This window comes from Physella acuta, unplaced genomic scaffold (assembly GCF_028476545.2).
Source record: "Physella acuta isolate Inbredline_101_S28 unplaced genomic scaffold, ASM2847654v3 ptg000080l, whole genome shotgun sequence".
In the NCBI taxonomy this organism is placed as follows: Eukaryota; Metazoa; Mollusca; class Gastropoda; family Physidae; genus Physella; species Physella acuta.
The window spans coordinates 632,744-654,362 of record NW_026731600.1 but is presented as its reverse complement, the minus strand read 5'-3'; the positions used below and the strand labels follow the sequence as shown (position 1 = coordinate 654,362).

The 21,619-nt window shown below is 36.1% G+C and overlaps 4 protein-coding genes across 4 annotated transcripts; 3 read left to right on the top strand and 1 right to left on the bottom strand.

Moving 5' to 3' along the window:
- Positions 1-3,472: 3,472 nt before the first annotated feature.
- Positions 3,473-4,396, top strand: LOC131957115 (uncharacterized). Its single transcript, XM_059321824.1, has one exon. The coding sequence runs from the start codon at positions 3,473-3,475 to the stop codon at positions 4,394-4,396; it is 924 nt and encodes a 307-aa protein (XP_059177807.1).
- A 2,127-nt stretch (positions 4,397-6,523) lies between these two features.
- LOC131957107 (neuromedin-U receptor 1-like) lies at positions 6,524-7,603 on the bottom strand. Its single transcript, XM_059321813.1, has one exon. The coding sequence runs from the start codon at positions 7,601-7,603 to the stop codon at positions 6,524-6,526; it is 1,080 nt and encodes a 359-aa protein (XP_059177796.1).
- Positions 7,604-15,867: 8,264 nt separating this feature from the next.
- On the top strand, positions 15,868-19,036 carry LOC131957098 (uncharacterized). Its single transcript, XM_059321801.1, has 2 exons — positions 15,868-16,409; positions 18,958-19,036. Exons 1-2 carry the CDS (start codon positions 15,868-15,870, stop codon positions 19,034-19,036), a joined length of 621 nt encoding a protein of 206 aa, XP_059177784.1.
- A 1,545-nt stretch (positions 19,037-20,581) lies between these two features.
- Positions 20,582-20,971, top strand: LOC131957093 (uncharacterized). The gene has a single exon (XM_059321786.1). It carries the CDS (start codon positions 20,582-20,584, stop codon positions 20,969-20,971), a length of 390 nt encoding a protein of 129 aa, XP_059177769.1.
- The last annotated feature ends 648 nt before the right edge of the window (positions 20,972-21,619 follow it).

Genomic DNA, 21,619 nt, shown 5'->3' with positions numbered 1-21,619 from the left:
AAGTACCGTTACATCTAAGATGATGAGATTTCATATTTAAATATTATATCAACTTTTTTGTTCTATATTGAGGTTTCAGCGGTTTCCGGTAATCGGAAGTGTAATTTATTCTATTTTCCGTCTACTTGAGTACTGTTTCTGACAGATAGTAGAAATTTCACATATAAGTAAAAGATCTAATTCTCTGTTTTCTGTAAAAATTTCCGGTGACCGGTAGTAGTACTCAATTTTTTTTTACTACGAGATTCTATTCTATTATAAAAAAGTATTTAAAAAAAATGGATTAAAATTCATGTATATATCCCGAGTTGCCATCCCTCGCCGTGTTTTATAATAATAATTGAGAAAACTTAGGGGAGATCACTCCCGCTTTATTTAAACAAATTCTTTAAAAATTACTGAGTTTTTTCCCTTTAGTAAATTAATTAAAAAAAAAGCGATAATCCTACGATTGGATTGATTTCCTTAAATAGTACACATCACAGTTTAGTACTATTATTTTTAAAAACCCAGCTGAGATTAGGTATAGCGATAACATTTGTACATAATTTTAAAAAAAGTTTTTTCTGTCGGAAACGAAAAAAACAACAACCTCGTTATGGGTTCGTTAGTTTGGGTTTTCTTTATTTTTTTTTACAAGTGTAAACGGCTTATGACTGCAGACTCTCAGGTTAGTTAAAGCGTCTACATTGTTAGATCACCTAGAACACCTGTGTCGTTTCTTCCATAGATATCTCTAAACATTTCATGTAAGGGAAGTAACAAGTAAATATCAAGTTTATGGCAAACATTTAAACTAAAATATCAACATTATTCAACATTTGATTAAAAATGAACTGAAATTCCTACGAAGTCGCGTTTAATGAATTATAAAGTAGATTTAAGAAAAAAACTTAGTCATGCTTCTAGAATAACTAAACACAATTTTTAAATTTAAATTCTATTCAAGCAATTTTTTAAACCATAGATAAGGTTTAAAATATGACTTATGACGTAAAAAGTTAATACAAATTAAAATATGTCATTATAGCGAATTCCACCCGTGGATTTCAGAGTACTGGTGAACGATACGAACATTTAGAAAGAGTTACCGGACCTACAATATAATCACGTAGCTATTGAGATCTATGTTCACATAAAATAAAATACTTAAAAAAAACTTTTTAAAAAACCACGTTTTTCTTGTGGACTAAAAAGTAGAAAATAACTATTTACATACATTTGATGACAAAAAACGTGGGTTCGTTCACCATCAAATTTCCCGACCCATCTGCCCGACCCACGTTTTTTGTCATCAAATGTATGTAAATAGTTATTTTCTACTTTTTAGTCCACAAGAAAAACGTGGTTTTTTAAAAAGTTTTTTTTAAGTATTTTATTTTCTCCTTTTTAGTCCGTTGCTACACATGAAAAACGTGGTTTTTAAAAAAGTTTTTTATATAGTTTATTTTCTACTTTATCTAATGACTTGATTAAGTATGAATTGACTAAGTGTTTATAAATACACGGACTAAAAATCTTGAGCGACCAGGATTCGAACCTGGGTTGTCGCGGCCACAACGCGAAGTACTAACCACTATACGATCACGGCCAGCGCGCTCACATCGATTGGGGCCGAAGTAACTGTGTCAATAGGCCTCCAGTCTTGTCGGTATCTTTAGAAATCATGTCCTCAATTTTATGGTCCTTAGGGCGTAATTAAATTAAGCTAATTACGGTCTCTAATTGCTAGTTTTTATGATTGCATCTGAAATTGTTAGGCGAAAGTAGCCTGCATGCCAAATTTCAGATCTATAGAACAATCAGAAGTGGGCTAATTTTCGATGTCAATTTTAACAACAAACACACGCGAAGCTGAGTTAATAAAAACGTGTTAATAAAAAGTAGTTTCTTTGATCATAATAAATTGTAGGTTCCTTGTAAGTATCAGTTACAGCTAAACTATGGGGAGTCGACTCGCGAATAAAATTACCCGATTGTTCAATTCGAATGTAATACGCAACGATCTTGTCTCTAAAATTAGAGGGAAACATCTATTAACTAAAGATAAGTTTTCTAAAGACTGCAATTATCAAAGTTACTTCTGTTGTTTGATGTTTGTCTACTTAAAAAAAAATTTTAAGCTGCGTTTTCTGTAAAGTATAATTAAAGACACATTATTGGTGAAGTTTACGATTAAAATTGAGAATCGAAACTATACTCGGCGTTGTTTTAAGAACGTAAATTCGTTTTTTAGAAAGAAACTTTTTCCACATTATGTAACAGTTTGTTTTAAAATATTTAAAATATTTAATTTCGTTAGTATTAATTCTGTAAAATATTTCTTTCGTTATTGTTTTTAACAAAAACAACGCTTCAATCTATCATAAAACTTTGTTTCAAATCCGTGTATACTGTAGGATATTTGCAACTTATTATATTGAGAAAGTAGTTTGTTATGCTGGTACATTTAAAACGTATGGTAAATATAGTCTAGAACAGGGGTCTCCAAACTTTTCAGTCCGGGGGCCGCTTTAACTATCAAATTTCAGTTTGGGGGCCAGTTTCTTCCAGGCATGTCTTTGGTTTTTCTGGCCAAAGTTCCTTAGCTATCACCAACAAAGGATTTTTCTTGGAAAAAAATATCTCAGCGGGCCGGATGAGAGGACTTCGCGGGCCGCATCCGGCCCGCGGGCCGTAGTTTGGAGACCCCTGGTCTAGAATATGGTTCACAAATTTGGTATTTTAGCCTTCGCCACTTTGCCGGCCTTGCAATAAGAAACCTTGGTAGTGTCAGTATGTGGTTTTTTTTGCCTAACATTGTAAAACGATGTAATTTATAGATTTACTTGTGATTATGTGTAGTGTAAAACTGTTTTTAAGGAGATATAGTGGAAGAAATTGTTAATACCATATGTACCTCACAAAAAAGGGCTTAGTTTTCAATGTAAATTGGGTTTGTAACTATTTTTTAGCTAAAATTTTAATGATTTGAGAATCAATCAACCAATCAAACCTTTTACCCTACGAGTCGTTGGTTAATTTTCTCATAATTTTTGACAGTATAGAATTGAACGATAAACATTTTCTAACACTAAAAATCACCTAGTAATGTATATAATTTTATATGAATAAAATATAACGTTTTTTTAATTAAATCAATTTAAGGAGAAATTTTGCTGGAAATTTTTGTATACTAAGCTTAACCCGGATCCACCGATGATAACACATAAAACTGATAGGAAGGAAACAGCTGAGTTAATTTTTTTGCTTCTATTAATCATTTTAAATCAGCAGAAATGTCTTTTTAACTAATTAAAAAAGGGCGGGGGATGAGGCTAAAAAAATTAATAAATAATAAATGAAATCGAAGTAAGAAATTTTTGCCATAACTCGCGATAGTTACAACGCAATGACCAGTGGTAGTTACAACGCAATGACCAGTGGTAGTTACAACGCAATGACCAGTGGTAGTTACACCGCAATAACCACAATGAATGCGACCATTGAAGTGGGTGGTCTAGTTGACATCATCGGCACAATTACTATGGAGTTCTTCAGCCTGGTCAATGTGGTCATTATCTGTTCAATTCTTGCCGTTTCCGGTTTGGTGGCCAACGTCATCAATCTCTGTGTATTCTACAGACACGGTTTAAACAACTCCATGAACATCAGTTTTTTTGCTCTGACAATGACGATGTTGATTAATCTTCTATTTCTTCTGTGGAGAGTTATCTGCGTTTATCCTTTCATGGATAGGTCGGGGTTTCCTATAGTCTTTAACGAAATCAAACTTCTAACAGCGGGCTGGCCAAATGTCTGTGTTAACCGAGTCGTTAGCTGGATCACCGTCTACATCACAGCAGAGAGGTGTTTCTCTATTACAATACCTCTAAAGGTCAAACTTGTTTTCACAAGCAGAAGAGCTGTCGTCGTGTTGGTCTTGATTTACGTTATAAACTTCATGACCCTCATCCCTGAGTACTGTGTTCTGTATCTTGATTGGAAGTTTTTTCCGTCACAAAACAAAACAATAATAGGACTTGTATACAGAACAAACAGACCACCTCTTGAAGGTTTGACTTCCGGGTTAAACGCCATCTTCACCGTCACTGCTTTCATCGGTATGATCATTTTCACCTCCATTTTAATTAAAGTTCTCAAACAAAAATCAAAATGGCGCCGCAAAGCCATGCCCGATAAAGATAAAACAGAAAGTTTTTCGACTCGTCAGAAAAAAAAAACCGTTACCATGGTGATCGCCTTGGCTTGCGTCATGATCGCCTGCTACACCAACAGCGTGTTCGTTACCTCAGTGGCCGCTTTGGTGCCGGAGTTCAGCGCCTACGGGGAAACTGGCCAACTCGTACCAGGCCGCGGCAACCTTCACCTTTTTGTCCATCGCCATCAACTCTAACATCAACATTGTACTGTTCTATAGGATGAGCTCCAAGTACCAAGCCGAGTTCAAGAAACTTTTTAGGACACCTCCAATCTGTAGAACAATTGATACGAATAGATGCACGGAACGACTCACTTTTCCGTATTACTAAAGGTTTGTTATAAACCGATACATACTGTTCAGAAATGGAATATTTTGTTATTTTTGTAAGTGAATTTTTATTTCTAATTTTGTGCATTTATAAATTTATGCAGAAGACATACTTTTACCAGTGTCCGCCCCTACCTCGGAAAATGTAGTCCGCCCCCCCCCCCACAAATATTAAGTGCCCCCCCCCCCCCCCACCCCGGAGAAAAACGTCTGGAAGAAATACTGTTTAAGACACTTCTTGTAATTTAGTTTTGACCCAAAGCAGTCTCTTAAACTTTCCTGATACATTAATTTACGAAGACTACAAAAAAAAAGATAATCTTTAATTTAATTCGATATTAATTTAGTAATTTAAACTTATTTTAAAGAAGGTTATATTCAATAATACGGAGATAACTGGCTTAAAGCGCAAGCAAATGCTCCATCACTTTATGTGGCGGCGGTAACTGTTGGTCACGGGTAGTTGGTTAAACCTCTAAAAGCCGACCACGGACAGTAATAACGCGCAAGTAATGATGTTTTATATGGTAGAGTGGGGGGAGGGGGGGGGGGGGAGGGAGAGATTGGATGTGTTCTGGGTGGTGTGGGGGTGTAGAGTCCCAGTCTTATTACTGCTACACGTGTACACCGGAGATTCCAACTAAACAAACCCCTGGGGGCGTGGGGGCGGGGAGTGGACTGGACACATGATCACTGTCTTGTTACTGTTACTTGTGTACATCCACTATGTACATCCACTGTGTACATCCACTGTGTACATCCACTGTGACATGTCAGAGCAGGTGTGGCAGCTATGTAAATATTACGTCAACAGACACATTAATGAAACCTGTAATTACTGCCTATGAGTATAATTTCCAAACAACTTACATACGATTTTTTGACTCTGTGACCGACTAATTTTATTTGAAAAATACTTAATAACGTAGGAAGTATCTTTCGATGTTACAGTTGTTATTACTTGATATAGACCACTGTATACGAAATTGTTGTTCTAGATAAATGAGAAACTGATGATATTGTTCTGTACGAAATGGTTTGATAGATAGGATGGCTAAGAAAATTAGTATTCAAATAAAACGTGAAACAAGTTTCCCGTGTGACAAATATGATGTTACATGCAAATCTAAAGTAGCTAATTTTTTATCGGTAAATGTGATGAAATTACCACATTTATCGTTTTCGAACTTGTAAAGGATAGTATTGTATGATACGTTTTGAACGAACTTTGTGTGTTAGTAAAAACCCATTCAGTTGCTGGATGCTAGTATGATACACGTCTGCGTGAATATTGCCTGAACTTGTTCAGTGTGCTCCTTTGTTAGAAAGTGCATCTTCTTCTTCGTTCTAAATTGTAATGCTGGAAGGAATTTCACCGGTACAATCAAGTATAACACCTTAACATGCTATGCGTTATAAAGGCCGTTGATTTCGATTTCAGCCTGCTTTTCTTTAAATTTGCTTCTATAGCCATTGTCCATCCCAGAAAAAAAAACAACTACAATGCAGCAGTTGTTAGATTTTGGAATTATCTAAGCCCAGGGGTTCGAACTTGGGAATTTTCGGCTTAGCAATTGCTTGCTTCTTACATGAAAGTGAGGTCGGTGGATTTATCTTACATGGACGTGAATGCAGGTTTTAATTATTCATTGCGGATTTATGAAACAGTTAAGGAACGGTCTTGTGTTGTCAAAACTAATTCTCCTACTGTAAATAAATATTTGAAACGTTTACGTTCCAGTTTTTATTTACCCATAAAACAAACTCAGATCACGAACCAGTTCTCCTTAATTACACATTACAGAACTGTTTATTTTCGTAAACTTTTTTTGTTTTGTCTTAAAATCTTGTGTTGGTGGCGTGTTGCATTTAACCACAAACAAACACACCACGAACTAGTGCTCCATAATTACACATTACAAAACTGTTTGTTTGTAAAATGTTTTCTGTTTTAAAATCTTGTATTGGTGATGTTCTACTTCGTCTAGCGGTTTAAAATCTTGTGTTTGTGACGTTTACCCCGTCAACGTCTGCTTGCTCTAGCGGTCTCCTGTGAAAATATTGAGCGACAACCTGCTTGAACGTGGCCCTGTATCGCGAGCTCATCTTGTAGTAGATGAAGATGATGACGCTGGAATTGCACGAGTGGGTGATGAAGGCGAAGGACCAGGCCACGTAGAAGACGTTCGACTCCCGCCCGAACAAGCTGAACTCAGGCACACTGGACGAGACGATGGAGAAGGTCACGGTCGGCACGTAGCACAGGATCAACAGCGTGGCTACGAAAATGATCACGGTCACCGTTTTCTTGTCCCTGACGGACACCGCCTCGTCTTGTCCATGCCCGTGGGTGGCTTTGCTCCGCCATTTTGATTTTTCTTTGAGTTTAATGACGAGGATGGACGTGAAGACCGCCAAGGCGATGAAAGACATTATTGTTAGGAAAGCGTGGACTGAAAAAACGAGAGCGACGATGGTCATTCCTTTAGAGGAAGAGGTGATCGATTCCATAACAGCGCCAGGGGTCAAGAACATGTTCCAGTCAAGGTAGATTGTGGACACTTCCGGTATGAGAGTGAGTAGATTAAAAACATAGATCAAACAAATGATCGTCACGGCTCTTTTAGCGGTCACGTAAGTTTTAACCTGTAGTGGTCTGGCGATAGACAGGTAACGTTCAACGGTGATGTACACGGTTATCCAGCCGGTGATGCGTGCCGCGCAGCCGTGCAACCAGGCACCGAACAGGTAGTGGATCTCGTTGAAGGCGTGGAAAAACGGGCTGAGGCAGACGTTGAGGAAGAGCAGAGTGACCAAGCTGGCCATGTCCGAGATGGCCATGCCCATGAAGCTGATGTTCATGGTGTTGTGGAACCCTTGTCTGGCCAGCACGCGCATGTTGAGCGAGTTGGCCGCGATGCCGAACAGGCTGATGATGGTGCTGAGGAAAACGTAGTTGACCATAATGAACACATGAGTCACTCGGTTACTCAGCATTACACCGGGGTCATCAGGTTCAAGGTCTTGACCGGTTGTGTTGAAGTTTCCACTTGGATTTGAGTTGGCAAACATCTTATTGTTTTGATACTTTAATTATCCAGTTATCTTATGAAGTACCTTAAGCAAAATGTTTAAAGTCAGAAGCTGAGTAAAAATCTGAAGTTTTCTAAAGTAATTATCTCCGAAATAAATTCAATTAAAAACAAGAATTAAAAAAAAAAATTAATTTAACTTAATATTCACATAAAAACCAAAATCAATTTTTTACATTCTTTTCGTCAAAAGTATCCAACTATTACTTCACAGCGACAATCTTTTGTGCTCAAATTGGTTTAGGGTGTTACATTTTCCCATGGGTTTTAATGGCTTCAGTTTAACCTAAAAAAAAGTAAAACACATTGCAACATATCAGAAATGTTCAGAAAACCGAAACAGATTATTATATAATAAGATTTAAAAGATTGTGTAAACTTAAGATAAATATTTATAGAAATACTATGGGGTAAAATTATTCGAAAATATTTTTATGATGTAGCCCAAAATGTATACAAATGTCTAACATCGAATTCAAATACGTTCAGATAATTTAACACACTGAAGAGTTAAAATACAGGCTCGAAAACAGGTCGATAAATTTGCAGTATTAATTAAATCTGATATTAACTGCTAATTAAAATATAGTTTAAAAATTACTCAATACAGCAGCAAAAAGGGAAAGAATCAGCTAGTAGAAACAATAGTCTACAAGATTGCATATAATTTAATTGGCCGAATATACTTTTTTAAAAATTCGGATTGGTGACGCCTCACTTCTGAATGATTGAAACGGAAAAAAAATATAGGACCAATTGTCTTTATAATTTAAATATCAACGTACAAATATAATTTATAATTTTAAATACTAAAAAGAAATTATAGCAAAATATGCTTTACTTTATCAAGCTTAGGAGTTTGCTTGTGAAAATAACTTTAACAAATCTATGAAAAAAATGGTTAAACCTTAGCTTCCCAAGGAAACATTGAAATATTTTTCAAATTTTTGTAGCATTATATCAAAAGATAGAAAAAAAAGTCTTACTTCTTATTTACATGGTGATAATTTTAATTTTCATTTACCTCTATAATCAAGCAGCCCAGGAGCTCAGAAAATAGTGCAGCACTCCATATAAGCTCGACGAGTTGGATTTGACGGCTTTTAACTTCCACTATCTCGATACGTCAGCATGGGTTAATTAATTGTTTTGTTAAATCCAATCAGCCTCAATGTCCCCACAGGTCAGCTCGGGTTAATTAATTGTATAATTTAGTCCAATCAACCTCAGTATGAGAGATGGGATCGACCACCACAATGATAAAACTAATGGGGTATGATGGGTTTTACAGCTACGGCTAATGGAGGCTAATTAGTGCTGTGGACATGTTAGCAAGGTACATATTTGAACTAGCAGACGAGCTGTTATGCTCCTAAAGTCAGGTATCGTATCGTTTGGTTTGATTTGATTATTACTAGTTACAGTTTAACAGTCGGAAAATGAAAAGATTGAGATTTTTATCTAACCAATGCATTAGCGCTGGAACATTTTTTGAGAGTCAGTAGTTATCGTTAAACAAACGTATACTTTCGAGTTCGAATCCGGGTCCAAGCTAGCAGAACGTCCCTGAGTCCACCCAGCTCTGATGGGTACTTAACACGTTAGGGAAAGTAAAGGCGGCTGGGCATAGTGCTGACAACAACTTCCCTTCGTATTACCGAGGTCAAGAAACATATGAACTCTACTTCACCTGCCAAACGGATCGCTGTTTCTAAACATATACTTTAGTAGACATTTATTATCAGTCTACTTCAGTTTTTTGTTGTTTTGCTTAGGAGATACGGTGATATATAAAATGTGAGATATCTGGCCATGTATCTGATTGAAAACGTGGAACAAATTCTGTGTAGATTGTGTCAAAAGTCGATCAGAACAATCCCTTACCCGAACTTAAATAGCGAATAATTGAAATTGCAGATATATTTTTAAAATTGATTTGATCAATTAAATATTGATCGAATATAGAGTAGGTAAAAATTGCTTGAAATTACTTTTCGTGTCCCTGCTGAGCACTAAAGGGTTAATTAATTTTCTGCTGAAACATAGTAATGTCATTTCCAAACATTCGTTTTTGCATTAATTATAATTAACATTTTAATTATCATGTAAATACATATTTTGATAATTTAATTTTTTAGGGATGTATGGACGTTATTAAATCATGAGGTGAAACGAGCAATTAGTCTCACACACGTGCAGGTTTAACCTACTAGTAAAATAAAATAATAGCAATTAGAACCCCTAGGGTAATTATTTTCTGCGCCATTGAAACATTTAATTAAAAATTATATAGTTAGGTTGATGCATAATTAATTAAATAGCGCTAGATATTATTTTAATTAACAGTAACAAGGTTTCGAACTGCCTGATACTTTATTTTCTATGCAGAAATTGGCTTGATAATTGAACAAAAAGTTCTTAAATTTTTTAAAATCATGGTTACTGATTTGATCTTTAAAAAAACGTAAAGGTAATCGATTTCGTACCTCACCAGGACTCTTCATCGAAACCCGCAGAGTTGAGCTATCTAATTTTGTAATTATAATGTAATTAAAACTTAAAGAGGTCTGTTCAATAATAATTATAGCTTTAATTGAAATTGTGATTAAGAAGCGGGAGGAAGCTGCTATTAAGAAGCGAAGACAGTTTTGATAATTTCGTGTGTGAAGTTTATGGCGGGTTGATTAGGAATAAGTGTATTGAGTATACCGAATCGTCTCCATTGACGGCTTTTTCATGGTACTAATTCTAGTGCAAACCAATTAAAGTACAGTAGGCATATAATGAGTGTAATCTTATCAGTTTTCCTGTCATGCCTCTCTGAAGTTTCCATAAAACGTGATCTAGTTCATAACAAAATCGTGTTAAGTTAGATTATACTCGAGATTTAGATTAGAGGATAATGTCGACAGGAAACAAAGAATTCCCATTTGTTAAGTTTCTGGGCTGGGTGCACGTGACCTTGGTAGAGATGTGAGAAAAACCTGAGTGATTAGTGTCGACGAATTATTGTTGTATTCCATGTATTGTCTATTTTAAGTCTCTCCAATATTTCACAAGTGTTACTGTGTCTTGAGCAATGTGTGCTAGTTATTTTAGTTTTATTAAGCAAGTTTTCAAAATTTTCAAAATTGTTATATTTAACCTCTGCTTAACACCCGACAGGCTAATCTCCTGATAATCTTTTGATCGCATAAACTTTTGAATTCATAGTGTGTAGGAACCGAGGCTTTGAATATTTTCAACCTCCCCTTTTCTCTCTCTCTCTCTCTCTCTCTCTCTTTATATATATATATATATATATATATATATATATATATATATATATATATATATATATATATATATATATATATATATATATATCTAAACAGTGCCATGATCATCATTGCTGAATTCTCGCCCTCATTCGTTTGTGTGTGAATAGTCAACCACACCCTCTTCTCTACTGAGACAAAGGAAATGTTGCTGTTGTGTTGTGCAAGAAGTTTGGTGTCTGAAGGACCGCTTGACCACCCAGCTCTGCCAGGTTCCATAACTCTTCTATCAATCAACGGGTCGTACACTGACATGTTGTTGTTACTGAGGAGTTTCCTCCTCGCCGTGGTGAACGATGTTGGGTACTTTGCTGAACCACGCGAACGTTCAAGTCTAAGACAATTTTCTGTTTTGTTACTACTTTAATGCTACAAAATGATGAGAACGTTTACCTAAGTTATTTAAATAAATGGACATGGATATGTCCAGTGTTGAGGAAAACGGCAACACATATTACCAGACTAGGTATTTCATGATATCCCACCTCCTGAAAAAAAAACTAACAAAAACAAAAAGAAAACTATAGAATTGAAAAAGACATGTTTGAAAGAGTTGTAAAGAAATGGAACAAAGAGCGAAGGACAAAAAGAGTACATGGAAGGACGTTGTAAATGGCCTGTGCTCCACTAGAAGATGAAAAAGGCGAGAAGAAGAAGAATAAAAATAAAACTGTAGGATTTCTGGCTCCACGAGTTCGAGCAGTGCTTTTTTCAGACTTGTTTTCTCGGGGAGAGGGGGGGTATGGGCGGAAACTGGTAAAAGTATATATTATAAAGAGATTTCTGAGAGAAACTGAGTTCGAGAGTAGATCTACTAACTATCGGTTAGAAAATACAAAGGGTACTGAGATTTGGCCACAGGTTTTGTCTACGCAGTGATCTTCTCATTGCCCCTTCAATACCGTTTAGTATTTTGTGATTCATTTATTTATGACTACAATAAAAATACAGGCACCGTATGGGCGGCAGCTTCCTCAAACTAGACAGACAGCATGAGCAAAGAGTAACAAAATTGCTCAGAAAATATTACGGCCCCCGCCATTACTGTTGTCTAGAGTTTAACAGTGGAGCTATATGTAATTTGATGGTCAGATCAAGACTGAAGATTGTGCGTGGACAAAGTTTAAAGTACGATCGCTGCTGCAGACAAAGATAGTTTTAACTCAATTAACTGACAGAAGGCTTTGTATGCGTTGTTTTAGTGGAATTTCTGATCATTTTAGCACACAAAAAGCACATTCTTGTATTTTCTATGTTGTTAATTGATACTATAATAACATAGATCTATACTCATTAAATATTCTTCACACAATGGAAAATCTAAAGAAAGCATGTTTAGAACAGTGACCCATAGATAACTCTACACTACTTTTCATATTAGAATTTCGCTTCTAAAACAACGTAACTAGTCTCGAAAGAAAACGAACAACATAAAAATATCTTAATTTTGATGCAAGTAGCAGGACGGCGCTCTGATACACAATGTTAATAAATCACAAAAAAAATATTTGAAGGAAAAAACCTTTTATTATTATTCAAAAATCACAAAAAATGCACTAAAAAGTAAAAAAACAAAATTTAGTTTTAGTATAATCTTACTAAAACGATATGCTGGTATGACTAAAAATAAACCAAGCATGGGCGCTCAATAATGAAAATTGAGCATAGGTTTTATATTATGATATACAACGTAAAATCTATCAATGAACCATCTATGAAAGGGAAGATGTTTTCTGCGAGAGATATCTGAGCACCTCGCCATTTGAGTGAGCAAACAACGTTGAAGTTCTGCGAATACAATGGATTACAATTGTCTGGTTAAATTACAATGGATTACAATCAGAGTTTCTTCCAGGCATCTCTTCGAAATTTTTTTACCGCCCCCCCGAACGAAATGAAATTTATATAATTTATATAGAAAATATATACTTTTAACAGTGTCCGCCCCCCCCCCCCCCGAAGAAAGTCTACCGCCCTCCCGAAAATTTCAAGTGCCCCCCCCCCCCCCCCTGGAGAAAAAAGTCTGGAAGAAACACTGATTACAATTGTCTGGTTTAATTACAATGGATTACAATTGTCTGGTTTAATTACAATGGATTACAATTGTCTGGTTTAATTACAATAGATTACAATTGTCTGATTTAAACAATGATAAACTTTTCACCTTTAAATTTAAAACCAATTCTATTGACGGTCACAATACATCAAACCAAATAAAAGTCTGAAATACATTCAGCGCAAGACTCCTCCTGTTTTGTCTTGTTTGGATTGAAAGTTCAATAAACTGTTTACTTGCTTTTTGTTTCTATGGAATTGAAATTTTCACTGCATGTTCTTGATGTCCCTCAAATATTATTAGATTATTTTGCTACAATAAACATGTTTCTAAGTTTAAACCTTGTCTGGTTTAGTTTGGATGTTTTCATTCATTTTACAGATTATGTGTCCATAAATGCCATTAAGATTTCAATTAAACATCTCTAAAAGTAAATTTTTGTAAGGATTATATTATCAAGAACAAGAAAATAATCTGTTTCTAAGTGATGTAGCTGAAAATCACTATTGGGTTGCAAGGTGATCAACGAAGAATTTAAACAAAAACTTAAAACTTAAATAAAAACGCTCATAAAATCTCCTAAACATTTTGACGACTAATGCTTAATTGAAGAAAACAATATCTACTTATTTATTTATGTAAGTCAATTCAAAAGCTTATTACTATAGCGTTTTTTTAAAAATCTTTTTTAGCTCTGTTTTTTTTCTGTTTGTATGTGGGTTTATGGTAAATATTGTAACTCAATATTTTAATCCACTTTCAATACAGCAATTTCATTCCAGATATTTCAACCTCCGGTAACAATGATGTCAACTTAAATAAGAACGAATTACTAAAAGGTTGAAAAAGAAACAATTATAATAACTCTTTATAATTGTAAGTTTATAAATGCACTGAAAAAATAAATAAAAATCAAACTTAATTTTTAAAAATAAAAGTATTGGTCGCTCATGAGATCTCTTATCATCCGACATTACATGTGTTAGAAAATCTCTGCGGTCTCCATGTTATCATTTCTTTGATTTTCCCGTTATCTGCCTGAGTGTTGCATATAGTCACCATGCTGGGAATTCCCTTTTATTCGCTCTCCGGTAGTTTTATCTGGCGATTTTGTTCGTCGCTTTCCCGCTTCCAAATTTCGATTTCTTTAACAGACTACGTTTTGTTTTCTTTAAGCAGGTTGATATATCTTTCTATATAACGTATTAATACATATCGAACGAGAACCAAAACTTATATATTTTGTATTTAGGAATAGCCGATGACAAAAACCGAAACATTGTGCTGGTGTTTTAACTACAGCTCACACAAAAGTTGGGTTTTAAACCAGTCTCAATACGTAGCTTAATATTGATAATCTTTTCCAGAACCATGAAAATCTTACATATACGGACTTTTATTTTTCATTTACCATTTGACGCATTAAAAGTCTAACTGGATTTTTAGTTTCTGACTTAGCGCCGTTTTTGTATGATCCAATCACCAGATTCTTTTGAATTTCTGCACAACTGGCAAATGAGGTGATACGGATTTTCTTCAGATTTACATGTTATTTTTTCTCGTTTATATATGTGGGCCCAAAGGCTTAACAATGCTAGTTTTAGTTTATGTTAGGGTTGCCAACAGAAACAAACATACAAAAAGGCGCAGAAAGAAATTAATTAGCTCCTCTGTAATTGAACCGATGCAGTCAGACCAATAGTCCTACGTTGATTGACTTGAATTCCGTGGATAACTAACAAAATTCTCTTTCTCCTTTCAGAGGTAGTATTTGGATTTACACTTGCCTGTTAATTCATAAGAAATTTACACCAATTTAGTATACTCTTATATTTCACTGATTAGTAAATATAATCAAATTCATAACTCTGATGCGTTTAAAAGAAACAAAAAAATGAAGTGATTATTTCAGCATTTGCACAACATGTTTATTATTTTGCATTGAAAGATTATAACGTTCTTATAGTTGTACTTCCCATAAAAAATTACTAGCGTATTCTAGATAACAAAATCCAATAACAGTCATTGATCGTAAAGTTTCGATCAAAAAGCACTGGATATGCGTATTTTATCGGCATTTGATAAACGAGCTTGATTACGTAAACTAAGTGATTACTGTTACGACATGGCGGTGAGGCTTACTGGAATATTTATTTAAAGTTAGTTTGGTAATTAAATTCTCTCGGCAAAATAATGTTTTTAGCGTTATCGAAAGCCATGCTAGGATAGATAGTATTATCTTAGAGCCTAAGGGTGAATCGATTGACGTTGTTACTGTGATATTTTTGACATGAGATTTTGTACATCACAAAATAAAAAAATAAATGGTAAAATAAATGTGTAAACACTAGAAAATTATGCATTATTAGGCAGATGGATAAAGGGAAAAATTCTGTGACACGTAAATTGTTGGAAATTTTATTTTACCAACTTGATATTAGGAGAGTAGTATTGCCTCTCTTCTAATTGAGCGTTGCAGCTATTTTTCAACTTATTTGTAGACTCATAATTTAGGGATCTATTTGTTATTGGGTCCATAAAAGAGATTCTAATATTATATATATATATATATATTTAAAAAATATTCTATTTTAATGAAGTTAAGAAAACAGCTTAGTGAACTATGTACAAAAAGAATTTTGTATTTGAAACGGGATTGGTTTAACGGCATATAACTTGTAAGTTATTACGACTTACAAACATGAATTGTAGTCGTTTATGTGATGAACTATTACATACAACAAAATAGTTACTGTCTTTAAAAAAATACACTGATAGTTTGGTTATAAAATCCTGATGTTCTGAATTTTTAATAAAATTATTATCTACACATGTGATAGTTCGTTGTTAGACGTCACACGTAAAACAACAATGGTAGAAAACTCTTCAAACAACACCGACACTCGTGTGATTGAAGACGTAGTTGATCAAATGCTGAGCGTGGAGGTTCGTGTGATTTTTGAAATTGTCAACTACAATTTTTTCTGTACCATCTTCGCTCTCTTCGGCATCCTCACCAACAACATCAACATCATCGTCTTCTACAAGCAGGGTCTGACCAGCAGCATCAACATCAGTTTCTTAAGCCTGGCCATCTCAGACCTCTGTAGTCTTATCACACTGCTCTGGTTCAACGTCTGCGCCAACCCGTTGTTCAAAAACGCCGATGACATTCCAATGGTGCCTTCAGAGTTTGTACACTTGACTGCAGGATTTCCTCACGCCTGCTTTGCTCGTATCACCTGTCTGATCACCGCCTACATAACAGCAGAACGCTGCATGTGTATCACCTTGCCTTTAAAGATCAAACAAATCATCACCCCTAGAAGAGCTGCATACATCATCTGTTTCATCTACATCCTCCACATGACAACTTTGGTGCCAGAATATCTTTCTCTTCACATCGACTGGAAGTTTTTCCCGGATCGAAACAAAACCCTACTGGGTCTCGTCCCCACAACCAACAACTCCCATCTTCTAGGACTTTCGTTTCTTCTTTACGCCTTATATATTTTCATATCCTTCTCTCTACTAGTTATCTTTACCATTACTTTGATAGTTAAGTTGAGACAAAAAACGAAATGGAGAAAAGAATCGACCCACGATGAGAGACAGTCGGATTCTCTGTCCAGCCGAGACCAGAAAACCATCAACATGGTCATTGTATTGGCCAGTGTCCTGATCGTATGCTACACGCCTTCTGTCGTGCTTAGTGTTGCAGCTTACAGCGTTCCAGAGTTTTATGCAGAGTTTCTTCCAGGCATCTCTTTTTACCGCCCCCCCCGAACGAAATGAAATTTATATAATTTATATAGAAAATATATACTTTTAACAGTGTCCGCCCCCCCGAAGAAAGTTTACCGCCCCCCCGAAGATTTCAAGTGCCCCCCCCCCGGAGAAAAAAGTCTGGAAGAAACACTGGTTTTATGTCGTCGGGAAGTATTCAAACCTGTTTTTCGTGACCTGGTCGTTCGCCTTCGCAATGGACTCGTTCAACTCTAGTATCGGCATGCTGCTCTACTACAAGATGAGTTCTAAATATAGAACAACTTTTCACGAATGTTTCGCAGTTTGTAGTCAATACAGAAGTAAAGCTCAAGAAACTTAAAAAAAACTTTTGGTGTTCTAAAAGTGTAAAGTTAAAATCTGATGGAGAACTGTGGATCTAATTAACGGTAATTTTCCTCGTGTTTTCATGTAATAATAAATTGGCGTATTTAAATATACTTGAAGATTTAGCGATCAGATTTGTTCGCAAGGCTACAAATATAAGTTTGAAAGAATTGACCTCCCTAAGTGTATGACATAGTGAAGAGTGACACGTATCAATCAAAAATAGGGTTATAGTTATTATTTTAGCTCTACCAAACTATAAAAAAAACAACATAACCATCATACATATCGCGGCGTGTTTCCATCCATTCATTATATATCAGCACTAAGATACATTCGCACAAAATACACTCATAAACACACATCAAAACATTAGCATCCATAAATCATGAACAAAGTCTAGCATCCACCAAACATTCAGCATAGTCTAGCATCCACCAAACATTCTACACAGTCTAGCATCCACCAAACATTCAACACAGTCTAGCATCCACCAAACATTCAACACAGTCTAGCATCCACCAAACATTCAACACAGTCTAGCATCCACCAAACATTCAACACAGTCTAGCATCAGAGGCGTAGCGACCTTTTCCGGCGCCCGGGGCGGACTATCAATTTTGCGCTCCTTTCCCTCCCATTTCTATGTGCAGTTATTTCTGTCCGTGAAAAAGCCCCCCCCCCCCTACCCAGTCGGAAAGATTTGTAACGCTTCTTACCTCTTACTATCGTGTAACATTTTCTATTTCTGTGCCACAAAGTGTTTAATCATTGTATAAAGACTTGTAGTCGTTTATTTTCGTTATTTTGACTGTGGCTAATTCAATACTTCAGCTTAAAATGAGCTTTTAAGTTAATTTTTCTACCCCTTTTGGCGCCCCCTTAGGATCGGCGCCCGGGGCGGCCGATCCACCCGACCTCCCCTAGCTACGCCGCTGTCTAAAATCCACCAAACATTCAACACAGTCTAGCTTCGATTAAAAAATCTAGATAGATTCTAGTTGTGACATTAAAGCCATTAGTTTACCGCCATCGTAGTTACCACTCTTGTTCTCTTTTCTCAACCTTTCCCTACCCTTTCTCTACGTAGTACAGACTATTTTTTTTGTCTGCTTCCGATCGCAACGTGACTTAACAAATATTACTACTGCAGACGCACCCCCCCCCCCGAAGAAAGTCTACCGCTCCCCCGAACAAGATGGATTTTATATAGTAAACATACACTTTTACTAGTGTCCGCCGCCCCCCCCCCCCCCCCCACGAAAATATCAAGTGCCCCCCCCCCCCCCCCGGAGAAAAAAGTCTGGAAGAAAATCTGAATAGTTCTATCGTCCCCAATGACATATTCCGATCAAGATTAATATTTGTCGGGTGTGTGTCTTGACCTATGCAGAACCACTAAGACAGACTCACCGAACCCCTGCGTTTGATAAACCCAGGTTAAGAACCACTGAAATAGAGATTCCCCACGGGATACGCACAGATCAGGGGAAGAAACCCATTGATTTGTACTAAACTTTTACGTTCATCTTCCATATGGGATTATAGTTTGCACTCAACGCATCCAGTTACTGTATTGTGACAATCTTTATTATAAGTCCAAGGCGGTTGAAATACTTGTTTTGAATTCAGCAGAAGATTTTAGAAGGTTCCAAAATATACTCCATATCAGACCATTCAACGGTTATCCAAAACCACCGTTTTTTTAAAAGCCGCTCGCTTTTTTTTTTACTCAAGCGTTGACCTAAGAAGATGTGCAATATTGTTTTAGCAGAATTTGAAAACAATGTAGCACATGAGTGGTCATATGTTTATAGTTGTAATGAACATAAAAATTATATCTGTTAGTTTGGCAACATATAACAGAAACAAGCCTGTATTTTATACTGCTAGCAGTATGAGCAGCAGTCTCATAAAGTTTGAGTAGGCTATCTCTTAGAGAATGACGTTATTCTGCTCCGTATCATGTCGGCTTTGGCCGTACTAGTGGTAAATAAAGAAATATCCGTGGAAAATGTTCTCATACTCCACAAAGAAATATCAGAACAAGATGGCCGATGACAGCTCATTTTATAGGAAAGCGCACACTAATTGTCCTACAGCATATGAAAGATTCTGTCCTCTATCTCATTTAACTAGTTTGTATGTCGGTCAGCACTTGATGTAGATTCTATTCAGTTCCTTGCAATTTCAATCCCTCCTGCTGACTCTGCAATATAAAAAAAAAACAAAAAAACTTGTGTGCTATAAAGCAGGCTAAACATATTAAAACGAATTGTAAAACTGAGTGGCGCTGTTGATTGGAACTCGAATTTTAAAATGTTTATAAAACTTTAAGAGTGAAAATTTTGTCTAAAATGTTCACAAATGTAACTTTTCCAAAACTATTAGGTTTATCCGTAAATTGTTTAATTTTAAATACGTATAAAAAACTAGTATTTGGACGCTTGGAAAGACATGACAATAAACTGTTTTGAAAGAATGGAAGTCTTTATTTTATGTCGTTTTTATAGTTTCAACAATTTTATGCTTTTTTAAAAGTTTGGAATACGAATACAAACTGGAAGACAAAACTTACTAAAACGACTATAGATCGTGATTGAAAAACGTCATTTCGTCCCGGTCGAAAGCAATGATAAATTTAGCAGTTATTTAATTTTACTGCACCGAATGTTTTTATTACAAAATTTAATGATGGTGTCAACGTTTTATCATAATTTTTTTTCAAATTATATCTTGCCACAAAATTTCTTTACGGTCATTATCGGAAATCGTATACGGAGACTGATGGTAAACCGGCGCACCGCCTACGGGGCGACAATTTAAAATCCAGCGGAAAGATATCTTACATAATTTATTGATCAGGCGCTACACTCTACCCAATAATGTTAAAATACTTTAATGAGTTTATCTGTAATAAGAAAACAGATTGCAGCTGTAGGTTATTGGCATGTACCAAGCCAACAGAGACAAATTAAATTGTTGAAAATTTGAGTTAATTTGATCGCACTGCGCGTTTAGTCATCGAATAGAGGATTATTCATTAAGGTTCAGTTTATAGGTATAACTGCGCTACAAACGTTTAACGAATTAAATTTAATACAAACCCTCATTTACAGAGGTAGGGAATTCGAAATTCACTGCGTTCATTGATCCTGTTATTGGCGCAATATAATGATGTCTTTACAAACTAACGAATCGATCGTTATTTTCTCCATGTTATTAAGTGTAACAAATTCGATGTAAATAACGTGTTATCTCTCACTGAAAGTTCTCATGCAATGTCATAGTTTGATCAATCATGTATTCTTTGTGAACTTATAGAGTTCTACGTTTATATTTTGAAATTTATGTAGTAAAAATATGTTTTGTAGAAGAAAATAATAATAAAATACTTCTTGTCCCGATGTTGTTTTAGAATAAATTAAAATTTCCTACAAGCCTTTGTAAGTTTTTGTACATAAAACAGAAGATGGATATCAGTTTTAATGAAAGTGGCGCGGACATACAGACAAACCAAGATACAGGTGACCAACTGTTAAGTGAACAAGCTCGCGTCATTATTGAAACAGTCAACTACGTTTTCCTCTGTAACATCTTCGCTCTGTTCGGCATCGTGGGAAACAACATCAACATCATCGTCTTCTACAAGCAGGGTCTGACCAGCAGCATCAACATCAGTTTCTTAAGCCTGGCCATCTCAGACCTCTGTAGTCTTGTGGCTCTACTTTGGTTCAACGTCTTAGCTAACCCGCTATTTAAAAACGCAGATATTCCGATGGTGCCTTCAGAGTTTGAGCACCTGACCGGTGGGTCTCCTCACTCCTGTTTTGCCCGCATCACCTGTATGATCACCGCGTAAGTCACAGCCGAGCGTTGCCTGTGTATCACCTTGCCCCTAAAGATCAAACAAATCATCACCCCCCGACGTGCTGCTCTCATCATCTGCTTCATCTACATCCTGCATATCACGGCCTTGGTACCGGAGTACGTCGCTTTTTACATCGACTGGAAGTTTTACCCGGAGACCAACAAAACCCTACTGGGTCTCGTCCCCACAGCTCTCTACGACAAAGCTTCGGGAATTACTTTTCTTCTCTTCGGCGTGTACATCCTTGTATCGTTCTCTGCGTTGATTATTTTTACGATTACTTTAATTGTCAAACTGAGACAAAAAACGAAATGGAGAAAAGAATCGACCCACGATAACAAACAGTCCGATACTCTGTCCAGCCGAGACCAAAAATCCATCAACATGGTCATCGTGATTGCCAGTTTTTTGATCGTCTGCTACATGCCAGCTGTCGTGTTCAGTGTGGCGGTTTATATCGTCCCAGGTCTGTATGTCGTCGGGAAGTATTCCAACCTGTTTTTCGTGACCTGGTCGTTTGCTTTTGCACTGGACTCGTTCAACTCTAGCGTCAGCATACTGCTCTACTACAAGATGAGTTCTAAATATAGAACAACTTTTCACGATTTGTTTCCTGTTTGCAGCTCTAGTAAACGACAA

Excerpts from the sequence above, each read along its gene's own strand:
- LOC131957115 (XM_059321824.1), top strand. The coding sequence starts at position 3,473 with ATGAATGCGACCATTGAAGTGGGTGGTCTAGTTGACATCATCGGCACA.
- LOC131957107 (XM_059321813.1), bottom strand. The coding sequence starts at position 7,603 with ATGTTTGCCAACTCAAATCCAAGTGGAAACTTCAACACAACCGGTCAA.
- LOC131957098 (XM_059321801.1), top strand. The coding sequence starts at position 15,868 with ATGGTAGAAAACTCTTCAAACAACACCGACACTCGTGTGATTGAAGAC. Across the intron at positions 16,410-18,957 it reads TCTCTTCACATCGACTGGAA|TTTGGCAACATATAACAGAA; the intron begins GTTTTTCCCGGA and ends TATATCTGTTAG.
- LOC131957093 (XM_059321786.1), top strand. The coding sequence starts at position 20,582 with ATGGATATCAGTTTTAATGAAAGTGGCGCGGACATACAGACAAACCAA.